Source organism: Sitophilus oryzae, unplaced genomic scaffold (assembly GCF_002938485.1).
Source record: "Sitophilus oryzae breed Bouriz unplaced genomic scaffold, Soryzae_2.0 scaffold_1063_pilon_pilon, whole genome shotgun sequence".
Taxonomy (NCBI): domain Eukaryota; kingdom Metazoa; phylum Arthropoda; class Insecta; order Coleoptera; family Curculionidae; genus Sitophilus; species Sitophilus oryzae.
In genome coordinates, this window is record NW_022145686.1 from 225,395 (window position 1) to 238,508 (window position 13,114).

Here is a 13,114-nt window from a genome sequence, read left to right on the forward strand (position 1 = left end):
AAGCTCAATGCTTTTCACTGTCTTATTTATCAATGCTTAATCTTATTATCTGTGTTAAAAGTGACTGCTAGTTTTTGCTAATCTGTTCAAAATAACAGATTTTTGGCTCTAAACGTAATGTGAAATCTACTTATATAATAGAATAAACTGTCTCACACACACACACACACTAACAGCCACTTGCATCAACATTTCTTTTAAGAGACCGTTATGTTAAGGGTCTTTTAAGTGCCATTTTAACACTGATTGATGACCTGTACGTCACGTCAAATAAATGGAACCTTTAAATTTAATTGTCCTTTAGTTAACGGACACTTAAAAAAATGTCTGTGAAAGTGACTGTAAGTGACGGATATAGGCACATATCAATGCACAGCTTAAACCTCTGGGTCTAGAGACTCGAAATTTTGCACACAGGTTTCTTATACAAAGTAGGCGAACAATAAGAAAGAATTTTATAAAACTTGAATTTAAAAGGGTTGTAACTATCCTTTCAATATTGAAATGTTTTTTATTTAAGAAACCACTGGTTTCGCGACAAAATGCTTGAACACGTATTTTTATTTTTGTTTTTGACATACGAAGATATTTTTTTCCACAACGATTGTCCCATAGGGGGTGAATACAACCCCCTTTTCATCAAGCTGAAACAAATGGGAGTAAAAAGCTGAATTTTGGCTTACGTATAGATTGTTAGGTGTAGAGGTTCAATAAGTAGGGTATTTTTCAAAACCCAAATTTTAAGGGATGAACCTCTTAAATATTTTTTATTTAAAAAACTATTGATTTTGGTGAAAAGCGATAGAAAATACGTGTTCAACCATTTTTCTGCAAAATTAACCAATTTTTAAAATAAAACATATTTTAGGGGTTGTACACTCCCTTAAAATTTATATGTAATGAAAATGAAAAACATAAGAACAATTTGCAAAAAATACATGTTTAAAGATGAAAACTACTGAATATTTTCTTCTAATAATTAATATTACCTCTGTTTCGAACTTTGCAATTTTTTGTCACCCTGTATAGCATCAAAGTGTATAATAGACATTTTCTTAGTAAATATGACTCAGTTTTAATGTAAATATTAGTTTCGAAAAAAAATAGTAAGTTTATGGTACAAAAATCATTTTGGCCACGAATTTGAAAAAAATCCCTTCTGTGCGTCGTGTTGTGTTGTGACAATTTCAAATGTTAATAAAATTGTCAAAAAAATGTTAATACGTAAAGGAGAGCGTAATTAGGGCGTTTTTGGGTGCAATAACTCAACTTTGCCGGATATTCAACTCTCCCGAAACAACTTTTAAAGCTTCATAGTTTCTCACACCGATTTGATTAAAAGCAAAAATGGATTCAAGCACTTCGACGAAACAAGTGAGTGAACAAAGTGCCCATTACATAATCAAAAAATTAAATAGACATATACTATGAGAGGATAAAATATAATTTGCAATATTAATTAATATAATATATATTTATATTTTCTAAAATTATAATTAGGTACCTTCAAAAAATTCAAAATGCTTTTTTGAACCCCACTAGCAAAACCGGTGCGTAAAACTATGTAACGTAGTTGAACTCATCAACAAAAGTTTTTTAGCTGGAATAATGAATTATAATACAAGTTACATCTTCAGAAGATATCAAAATATTTACTTTTTTATTTTTACTTAGAATAATTATATAATACATTTTTCGTATACTCGCTATTGAATCCCGTTTATTTGTATATGCCAGTTGTTTACTATATTCTCCGATGGTGGCAGCACCGACGGAGAATGCATCAAGCCTATTGATACTGAAAAAAATTGGACTTCAATTGTTTTTATTTAATATGTTGACGAAATCTTCATAGTTTGCAATGCAGCCTATAGGTAGTTGTGTTCATTTTTCAGTTGAATTCATCACTGCAATCATTCTATCAAATTTACGACTGACAAAAACGTAAGTGTTTTTTAGAGTTCGTCTTTTTAATTGGGCCTACTTTGTTTACGCGGAATTGGCCATATCATTGTTATCTATATTTTAGAAATACTCTTTATATTTGGTGTCCATGTTGTTCTCTTTTCTTGTCCTTATTAAGTCCAGCGAGTCCCGCGGTGGACGACCCATGCTCGGATGCGCAGGAAGATTCCAATTTAAAGAGACAAACGGTGGTCAGAGACAATAGAATTGTCGGGGGAGCCTTGCTGTTATTAGATAACAGGATATAAAGTGACTAGTTTAGATCGATACCTTGTTGTCTACGAAATTATTAAACGTCAAACTTTATAAAGAATAACCTTAACTAACAAAAGTTTTAGTGAAGTACTTTAAGAAGGGTTTAACTAATGTTTTTATCACGTATATTTTTCTTATATATTAGCTATATTAATAGATCAAAAATAGATGTAAAAAATTTGTTTCTATTGAATAATCTTTTTGTACTTGTTACTTCTGTAAATTCGTTGATTATTACTAGGTAGTCAATGTTACAAGAAATTAAACAATTTTATTACATATTTAAATAACATATTTTAAGAACAACATATATAGTATACCATGTGAATGTGATAAATTTTATATTGTTAAAATATCTAAGCAGTTAAATGTTCGAATTAAAAAAAACATAAGGATTATTTAAAAAAGGGCTATTTTTGCAAATCTAAGATTTGTCAGCATTCATAGGATGCAAGGCACAGAGTAGATTTTAACAACTAAATAATTATGATGAAAGAACTGATGAAAACCTCTAAACCAAAATAAAAAGGCTTTTTAAAAAAATAGAATCATTAAATTATAAATTAAGAAAAAAAATAATAACAAAGAAATGGTAATCATATAATTAGAAATTATGAAGGAATCTATACTAATATATAAAATCCTTAAGTGACTCACTCACTGATTAATCACGATCCTGCTCAAACCACTCAACGTAATAAGTTCAATTTTGGCATACAGGTTGATTCTAGGGTGTAGAGGTTCGATAAGAAGAGTTTTTTCGAAATTCCAGTTTCAAGGGGGTGAACCGTTTCCCTTCAAATATTACAATATTTTTTATTTAAAGAACGGTCAAGTTTTCGGAAAAACGCTTAAACACGTATATTTTATTTTGTTTTTCTACATATTTTAAGATTTTTTTTAAATGTATACAGGGTGTTTCGAAAAATCTGGTCATTGATTAATCACGATCCTGCTTAAAGCGCTTGACGTAAAAAGCTGATTTTTGGAAAACGGATTTAGTATAGGGTGTAGAGGTTCGATAAGAAGGGACTTGAATTCTAAGGGGGTGAAACCGTTCCTCAAATATTAGAATATTTTTTATTTAAAAACCGGTGAGTTTTTCGGAAAACTCTTAAACACGTATATTTTATTTTGTTGTTTTACATATTTTAAGATTTTTTAAAAATTTATACAGGGTGTTTCATAAAATATGACCATTGAGTAATCATGATTCTGCTTAAACTGCTTTGTTGGGTGTAGAGTTTCGATAAAGAGGGGTTTCTCGAATCTCAAATTCCATGAGGGTGATGACCCTCAAATATTACAATGTTTGTTATTTAAAAAACGGTTAGTCTTTCGGGAAAACGCTTGGACACGCATCATTTATTTTGTTTTTTTACATATTTTGAAATTTTTTAAAAAATAATACAGTGTGTTCCAAAAAGTTGGATAATTTATTAATCACGATTCTGCTTAAACTGCTTGACTAAAAAGCTTATTTTTGGCAAACGACTTTTTCGAAAGTCAAATTCCAACGAGATCAAACTACCCCCCAAATATTACCAAGTTATATAATAATATCGCCATATTGTTTTTTCTCATGCTGACATAAATGTGAGAACATTTTATCCAGTTTGTATGTTAATAAAAATTCTTGCTTTGCTTTATCATCACCATTACAAATGATTAGTTCGACGCCAGTTCGTTATACCAGTGAAACACTATATACATATTGATTTACTCTTACATTTTTCTGATTATATACACATTTATAAATAATGTATTACTCAAACCTCATACAAGCGTATAAATCTGTATTACAAAACAGAGCGCACTGGTTTTGATTCCTAAACTTTTGCATCGAAAACTGAGACAAAGGATATTAAAAGCAGATTGACAAAATATGTATGTATTCTGTTTATGGTTCCTATACATACAGTAAAACTCCGGATTTGGCGTTGTCAATCGATGCCTTTGATATGGAAAGTGTTTCCCTTTCAATGGAGATCCTTGTTGCTTGGTATCGATTTTATTCTTCAAAAGTATATTTAGTATATGATGGGAGCCCCAGAAAAATAATAAATCATAGAGACCTTAGATGGCGCTTACTGGCAGGTGGCGTTAAGAAGGTTATAGTTATGTTTATATTAACAAAGTGACTCCTCTGCCGGCGCCGGTTCCCTTAATGGTTGCCGGCTCCTGTTCTGAAAGAACGGCGGAAAGTTAAAACAAACCCCTCGCTATAGCTAGTTTTCCAAGAGCAGCTGTGGCTCAGTGACTGAGGCCATCGCCTCTCGTGAACGAGAGGTCCGTGGTTCAAATCTCACGCCCGACAATAACTATTTTATTCTTCTACAACTGTTTTTATTTTAAAAAAAGCTGTGAATATTTAATAGCAATCAAAATACGGATTGCGATGGTGGCGCTCTTTTTGGTGGGGGGGCGCATTAGGCGCATTATACAAAAAAAATTGAAAATTTGGATTTTTTTTGAAAAATTTTTTAGAATTTTTTTGAAAAATTTTTTAGAATGTTTCTTTTGTAAAACTACCAGCCCTGAAGATATTTGTACTTATTTAAGACTCATCCTGTATAACAACGAATAAAAATATATAAAGCAACACTCACACAAGAAAACTATTGCAAAAAAAAATCAAAATTTAAAAATGACAGTTTTTTAAAATTAATTTTTACTTAGATTTAAGTAAAAAATAAATTATTTATTTTTTAATCAACATTTGCATCTTTTAATGTGTGTTTCTTTGCTGCAAATATTCTGCCACCATAAACACATCAACCTAAATATAGAGATAAATACAGATCATAACACACATATACGACACATTTCTGTAAATTTTGATTGATTAGTCTAGTAAAATACTATATTAAAATTTCTACTTTTAGCATAATATATTCTTTTTGAAAAACAGATATCAGCATCTACATTTAATATTCTGCAAAAATATATCAATCATGTGCGACAACTTTAATATTTCGATTTACAAAACGAATAAAATTTAAATAAGTATACAAGGTGGTCTATTATGTCAGTTTTTTTGTCAAAAACCTAAATCAGAGCCTAAATGTCTCAGATTTCAACTAAAATATGCTTACTGATAGCTCAATCTAGGTAGAATTGACTGCCGCAAACCGTTTTTCGATATCTGTAACAGATCTTGAGTTATTTGAGAAAATGTACAAAAGAAATATTTTTTTCACTTTCCGAAATATTTAACAACGAATTTCTCTGGAACAAAAAGTGTATATCTCAAAAACGAAACGGTTTTGTAAAGTGCATTTTCAGGACTACAACATATTACGAAATAAGGAAAAACAAATTTTCAAAATTTTTTGAAAAAATTCCTCGGCACCAGTTGAAAGAGCCATATAAAATAATACTACTTGTATCTGCGAAAGCGTTAAAAAATTTGAAATACTCTAAATACAAAAAATGTTAATTCTTTAACTCTCCATCTAATAAAAAAATAATATACATTGTTTCCGTCAAAGAATATTATAGTTAACACAGAATTATCTTTGGTTCCGTTAAAAAAAAGGAAAATTATTACACAGGGTGGTCCGAACTGTATTCAGGAAACTTCGTCATGTTCTTTAGATAAAAATAAGTAAAAAAATTTCATTTAAATGTATGTCTTAAAATGCTTACTTTCAGAGATACAGGGTGCAGAAGCTTTATTTTTATTTTAATTTTTTCTAAATAATTTCTGAAATAACGTCAATATTTGGATGAAAATTGGTGTATAGGAGTATTTTGACATGAGAAATTTGATTTTGGTATCAATATGACTCCTACTAGTAGAGGGCGCAACCTACATGTGTTTTAACTGTTTTGAAGCGTAATAACTTTTTGTCCGTACCTGTGTAAAACTACCGAGCGAAAAAATATACATCTCCGTGACTTTTTATGTAAAAAATATCTCTTTGTAAAAATCGCTACGAGCAACCGTTCTTAAGACATTTAGAATGGAAACAGACAATACATGTCATTATTGAGGAAAAATAAACACGTTGAGTAGATAGTTATTTCAATGAAATAATAAATTTAGGAAAATTTTTATTTTTAATGATTAATTTATCATAAATTTTTCTGCAAAAAATGATGATAAAACAGTTTCTGTTGAACTTTTGACACAAAAACATTTCAAATTTATGATTTCACTGTAATAACTATTTAGTATAAATATGTTATTTTAATGTCAATGATGACCGGTATTGATAATTTCGATTCCAAATATCTCGAAAACCATTACTCGTAACAATTTTTACCAAAAGACCTTTTCCACCTAAAAAACGTCGTAAATGTATATTTTTTACTCAGTAGTTTTATACAGGTACGGACGAAAAGTTATTACTCTTCAAACCAGTTAAAAAATATGCAGGTGGCGTCCTATATTAGTAGGAGTCATATTGACATCAAAATCAAATATCTCATGTCAAAAAACTTCCAGATACCAATATTTTATACGAACTTTTTTAATTATTTTTATCTGCAGAATATGCTGCCGAAGTTTCCGGAATACAGTTCGAACCACCCTGTATATTTTAGAAAGTTTGGCGTAGAATTGTAAACACCCTGTATGATTTAAGATTACGATATTTATAGCAAAGTATGTATAGACCATCTAAAGTAAATACTTAATATAGTTTTGATTTCAGAACAGGTTTTTGTATTTTTAATACCTTTTTTTAACAAAGGCTGAAAAGTACATACTTTTTAGTTTTTATTTATTAATATCTCTGAAACTATCCAAATATATTTACTCATATCTTAGGATTATATAAAGTGACCTGAAAGGAAGCCAAAAATGCAATAATATAAGGAAGCATGAAGCCCTAATTTTTGTTATTAGGAAAAATTACCCTTTTTTATTTAACAAACTTTACTAACTTATCTTTTTTAACGACATTACTAATTTCCATTGTTTTGGCGGATTGTATCGAAAATCGGCCGTGGAAAACGTTAAATATTAAATAAGAAGAACTATAGTACAAAATAAAACAACAAATATCGTTAGTTATTAAATATTTTATTAAAAACTATCAGTTTAAAATAAAAAATGAACATTGGTTTAGAAAAACCTTATATATTACGTAAATAATTTAAAAAAATATTGAAGTCCAGAGAATTTTTTTATAGTTATTCAATTATAAAAAGTCAACAATTATTTCTCTACTGCACTATCCCTTGTAGTCTTCCGGTCAGCACTCGCTCTAGGTGAGTACCGTCATAATAAATTTTACCGCATTCTTCGCATATATAGAATATGTCGTAATTATAAATTACGGGCAGTGGAACAAGATCTATTTTAATCGGTATTCCCAGTTTCGTCTGGCACCGTTCGACGTCGATATTTTCATCTAAAACAAAATAATACTATAATATTTAGTACACTTCTATATGAAGAGTATAAATAAAGCTGGTGGTACCTAGTAGCTAAAAATATAAATAGTAGAATATTAAGTTATATATATTATATATATGTGATTAATTAATTAATAGTGGTTTGACATTGCTTTTAATTAATCACATTTCAATAGAATATTAAATAAACACGGTAAACGTACTAGGGATGAGCGACACCGTGCTACTTTTACATATCAGTAATTAAAAAGTATAGGAATAAAACTTTTGTACAAACAGAGTAACACACCTCATTCGCTTCGGTTGATTATACGAAAACGGAAAGATGAAGAAACAAAATTTTTTATAGGTATATGTAGAGAGGCAATGTGCATAATTTGAAATTATTTTCAAATGTACAGGGTTTGTAAGAACTAATATCCATACCAAAGTTATCTTTTTTCTTATGGAACACCCTGTATTTTATCTCATTTTTTTATTCTTGGGCATGAAATAAAGCATTTATTATAAGGGTTTAATACGTTTAGATGCTTTTTCGAGATATAAGATAGTTAAATATGCATGATATAATAAAAATGTTTGTCAACACCCTGTACATTACTTTTCAGAGTTAATTCTTGTGCTGACTTTCAAGCCAGAAAAATAAACTTTTCTAAAAAAAATATTGCTTCCTTAAATGTATATAGGGGTATCAAAAATTGCTGGTCTATTTTAAATATTTATTTTACATAAAAACTTCGTTATTTCAAATACAACACGATTTATTTTTTAAAATAGGTCGAACCAGATTTAAATGCTGTTTCAAACTATATTGGGGTTTTCTATACCTATCTGGCTCAGATTTTGAATAATTTTTCGATTTTTTCAATAAAATGGCAATAAAGATGGCTGGTGTCGCCATGGCAATTTGCTAGTGAGAGTTAGTAACTATTTTCAAAATCGACATTAGTTTATCGACTTTATTTAAATTTATAGCAGTTTACTTTTATTTAATTTACCTACAATAATTTAATAAGTAAGTATTTATTATTTTATCAAGAAAAATAAAGAAGTAATCCTTTGATTTATATTACGATGACTTGTAGACATATGGGAAGCCAATTAAGGCAAATTCATTTTCTTCACTTCCAACGACAGGTCTCTGCCTAATAAGTTTTTCATATACCACTATCAGATCTGCGAAATAGGTCCTTCCGCCAGCAGATACTGCTTCATTTTTCTTGATAAAATAAAATAAATACTTAATTATTAACCTTATTGTAGGTAAATTAAATAAAAATAACCTGTTATAAATTTAAATAAAGTCTATAAACCACTAAGCTACTAAGTGTCACTATAAAATTGCCATGGCGATACCTCGGACAGTGTAGCGTGCCGCTTTGATCTATTTACGCTCGGATTTACGATTCGAAAGAGGGAGAACACTAGAGCGGCGAGCGGTGGCTGACCTTGAAACGAGTTTTTGCTGTATATAGTCACAGATACTACGCATGCGCACATCGTCAATGTTGCCAGATTGCAGATTATTTTGGAATTATTTTCAGTAGAAAACAAATAATGTGTTTCCAGCGTTTTTTTATCAATATATACCGTATGATCGAAAAAAACGGCGTCCAGTTGGCTGGGAAATGGCGATCGATGACATTTCCCATATAAATTTATATATAAAATGACAGCGATTTTCATTTCATAGCCATCGCTGACGCCATTTTTTTTCGATCATACGGTATTATTTTGGTATTAATACGTGAAAGCTAATTATGTATTTTCATAGACAATAAAATTAAATAGAAATAAAACTCTAGATTGCTATATTAATCTAATTGCTCTAGATTATTATGCTACGTTTAAAAAGTGCTTTATTAAAAATTCAGAAAATTAAAAGGGATGTGTCCAAGTTTCTTCTTTTTTTTTTGAATTTTTAAATGCTGTAGCTCCATATCATGTCCATAATTGGTTTTATAACATTCCATTAAAACTACGTAGGTCTTAAAAAGGTCTCCGTAATTATAACTGTAGCAATATTAATAGTTACAGAGTCAGCAATAGTAAGAGGTACCTTGTTTAATTCTGCTTCTACATATATTGCATTAATTCTGCAACCTTAAGATTTTTCTATTCTTACTCCTAATTTATGTGATTTTCTTAGCCATATATGATTTGTAAAGAATATATTTCCTAATGGAAGGATTTGCAAGTATTAAGATATCTTAACATTTATTCTCCACATCACAAAGCATAATATGTAGTATACAGGGTGATTCCTGTAAGTCGGTCATGCTTTCGAGGAATGATAGGGGACGTCGAAATATCAATTTTGATATAGCACACTATGGGTCGGAAATGCCTCTTACGCAAGATACAGGGTGTTAAAGTTTTTGAAAAATTAAAGATATTCTTTAATAATTTTTTAACAGTTGAAGGTATCGTTATAAAATTTTATTATAGGAGTCTGCCTAACAGAGACACTTTAAATGTAAAAAGAAGAGGTGTTAGTTTCAACCAGTGGCGTAGCTGTGGTACGCATCGGGTAATATTTTCAAATAAAAAAATAGTACGCCACTGATAAAAATAAAAATTTCGGAGGTTTTTTATTTACTCGGTTTATTTCCAAGAAAAAATGTCTCTTGTAACTTTCTTCTATCTAACACCATTTTGTCACAATTTAAAAATAAATATCTTTTAATGAGAACCTTAAATAATGCGAATTATTATAACTACCTTAAAACTACGAATTTTATTAACAATAAAAAAAAATTCTAGTTTAAATTTATAATTTTTTAAAAATTTATTTAGAGCTAATAGTAAAAAGTATACTAAAGTTACCCATGATGAAGGGAGCTAACGATGCACATGTGTTTCTGCCTTCTAGTTATAGTAATTCGCTGTATTTAAGATTCTCGTTAAAAAATTTATTAATTTTTAAATTGTGACAAAATGGTGTTAGATAGGAGAAAGTTGCAAGACACATTTTTTCTTGGAAATAAACCGAGTAAATTAAAAAACTCCGAAACTTTTATTTTTATCAGTGGCGTACTATTTTTTTTTAATTACCCGATGCGTATCACATCTACGCCACTGGGTGAAACTAAAACCTCTTCTTTTTACATTTAAAGTGTCTCTGTTAGGTAGATTCCTATAATGAAATTTTATAACGATACCTTCAACTGTTAAAAAATGATTAAAGAATATCTTTAATTTTTCAAAAACTTTAACACCCTGTATCGTGCATAAGAGGCATTTCCAACCCATAGTGTGCTATATCAAAATTAATTTTTCGACGTCCCCTATCATTCCTCGAAAGCATGACCGACTTACAGGAATCACCCTGTATAGGTATTAAGACATAAAAAAATTATAAGAAATATCTTAATATAAATCACAAACTAACTCAAGTTTTAATTGGTCTGTGTTGTAAATCTAATAAGATCAAAAATGAACCTTCACGATATTATCAAGATTTTGGCATTACAGGAAAGAAATTACAGTAAATTAAGAAAAGAATATTTAATTCTAATGTAAATATATGAATAAATATTATTATTACAATATTATATAACTTATAACTCCGATTACAATCATAATACCTTAACTTCATAATCTCCATTATCCTTCTTACCTTAATTTTTGATATCAAGATAAATCTGAAATCATAAAATTAATTATAGAATTTGTATTATTATTCTTACTGATTAACACTCAAACAACATTGGTTTTCAACTGAAAATAATTCGAAAATAAGCTGCAAGTTGACAACATCAACGATGTGCGCTTGCGTAGTATCGATGATCAAATGCAGCAAATATGGGCTTCAAAGTCAGCCACCGGATCCACACCTTTACTGTTCTTATTAATATTCTTTTAGGTATAATAAATTCTAACTTTTGCGTAAAATTTTAACAAAAAATACATTATAGGAAAATTTTGACAAGGATGGTTGAATTTAATTGTCTGAAATAATTTAACGAATTTACATAATATACTTTAATTTAAGGAAAATTCTTAAAATTGTTCTGAAAAATAGCCTCCATTGAGAACACTAAATAAAAAATGGTAACTTGGCATTAACAAGCCTCCAAATAAGTGGTCTTTATCGTTTTGAAAAGCTCTAAAGTGTGAATATACTTTTGAATTGAACATTAATTTTGAATTGAATTGGAAATTAAACACTATACTATACTATATTTTGAATTATTTCCATAATTATTTATGTAACCAGCAGCCGCACATCCCGGAAAACCTTTTCCCATTCCAACAATAAAAATAAAATTGAAATAAAAGCACTAATACCTCTGGTTAAATATAAGAAAAAAAAACTAATTAAAATCTTCCGTAATACGGCCCTACTCGTCACCGGTGGAGGTTATGCATCGACTGAATGAGACTGACTGTCGGTCGCCTAATTCAGTTAAGCATCGTCGGAGTGGGGCATAAAGTAACTAAAATAAAAGAGTGTTTGAAAGGTTGTCTAACTTGGCCATAATGTTGCATAGTTCAGTTAGGGCTCAAAAGCGTCGCCACCTGCTACCTGTCACGTGTCATGACAAAATTGACAAGTGAAATGACAGCAAATTATTTGTATTTTTTTTAGTCAGTGGTATTTTGCAATTGTTTACAATTTTGTTTTGAATTTTGGAATTTTGTTATTATTTTGTGTAGCAAACGACGCTTTGTTTGTTTGTTTTGTGTTTGTGCGTACAGAAATTATGGAGGAAGTTTTATTTCCCGAGGAACCAGAGACCTTATATTTCTCTATGATTTGAACTTTATGTTTTGTGCTATGTGTTTTGCCGTCATCATGCAATATTTTGTTCAGCCGATTGAACATCATTTGAACACGATCCAGGGAAAGGGTATCATGCAAAGCAAGTTCGATATGTAAAAACGTTGCCCATCTCTCAACTCCGTGAACGTAAAACGAACTGACTAGGTATAAATTTGTGCCTTCATTTCATAGTGTTGAACATTTGCTACCTCAACTGAACTTCAACTGCTGAGTTTATAAATCCAACTTAAAGGTGAATTCATTTTTGATGATGTCTTATTTAAATCTTAATCTGTTATAATAGCATAGATTGCAAACCCTGCGATCTTATATGCTTTGTTAGTGGCGTTGTTATATACGTTTTATAATACTATAGGTTAATCGAGGGGTAAACCGCTGGTGTATTTTGGTGTACAAGATGTTGGCATTTTTGGCATTTTCGTGGTATTATTGGTATTAGTACTAAATTATTTGGCATTAGTGTACAGAAATTCATCAGCGGTTTACCCCTCGAGGTTAATTTGGCATATACATATGTTGTATATTATCAAATTTAATTTAGCATTTAACTGTAAGCATTTGAAGTGTAGAATAGTTTATACTTTTCAAATATTCCGTTGTTAAAAATAAATTTTCATTATTTTTTTTGCAGTTTTGATTTCGTAATATTTTTAAAAATACATAAAATTTTATATTCACATTTAAACTGCCCGCCTTTTTTGTGGTAGATAATGCAGATACCTATTTTACCGATTACGTCTGTCA

The 13,114-nt window shown here is 29.7% G+C and overlaps 1 protein-coding gene across 2 annotated transcripts in view; it reads right to left on the minus strand.

Moving 5' to 3' along the window:
- Positions 1-7,355: 7,355 nt before the first annotated feature.
- Positions 7,356-13,114, minus strand: part of LOC115878572 (exonuclease mut-7 homolog) — an 86,644-nt gene continuing 80,885 nt past the window's right edge. For both annotated transcript variants that reach the window (XM_030895106.1, XM_030895115.1), the window contains one exon: positions 7,356-7,580. In XM_030895106.1, coding sequence (XP_030750966.1) covers positions 7,393-7,580 — 188 coding nt within the window. In that variant the 3' untranslated portion in view covers positions 7,356-7,392. The remainder of the gene's footprint in view (positions 7,581-13,114) is intronic.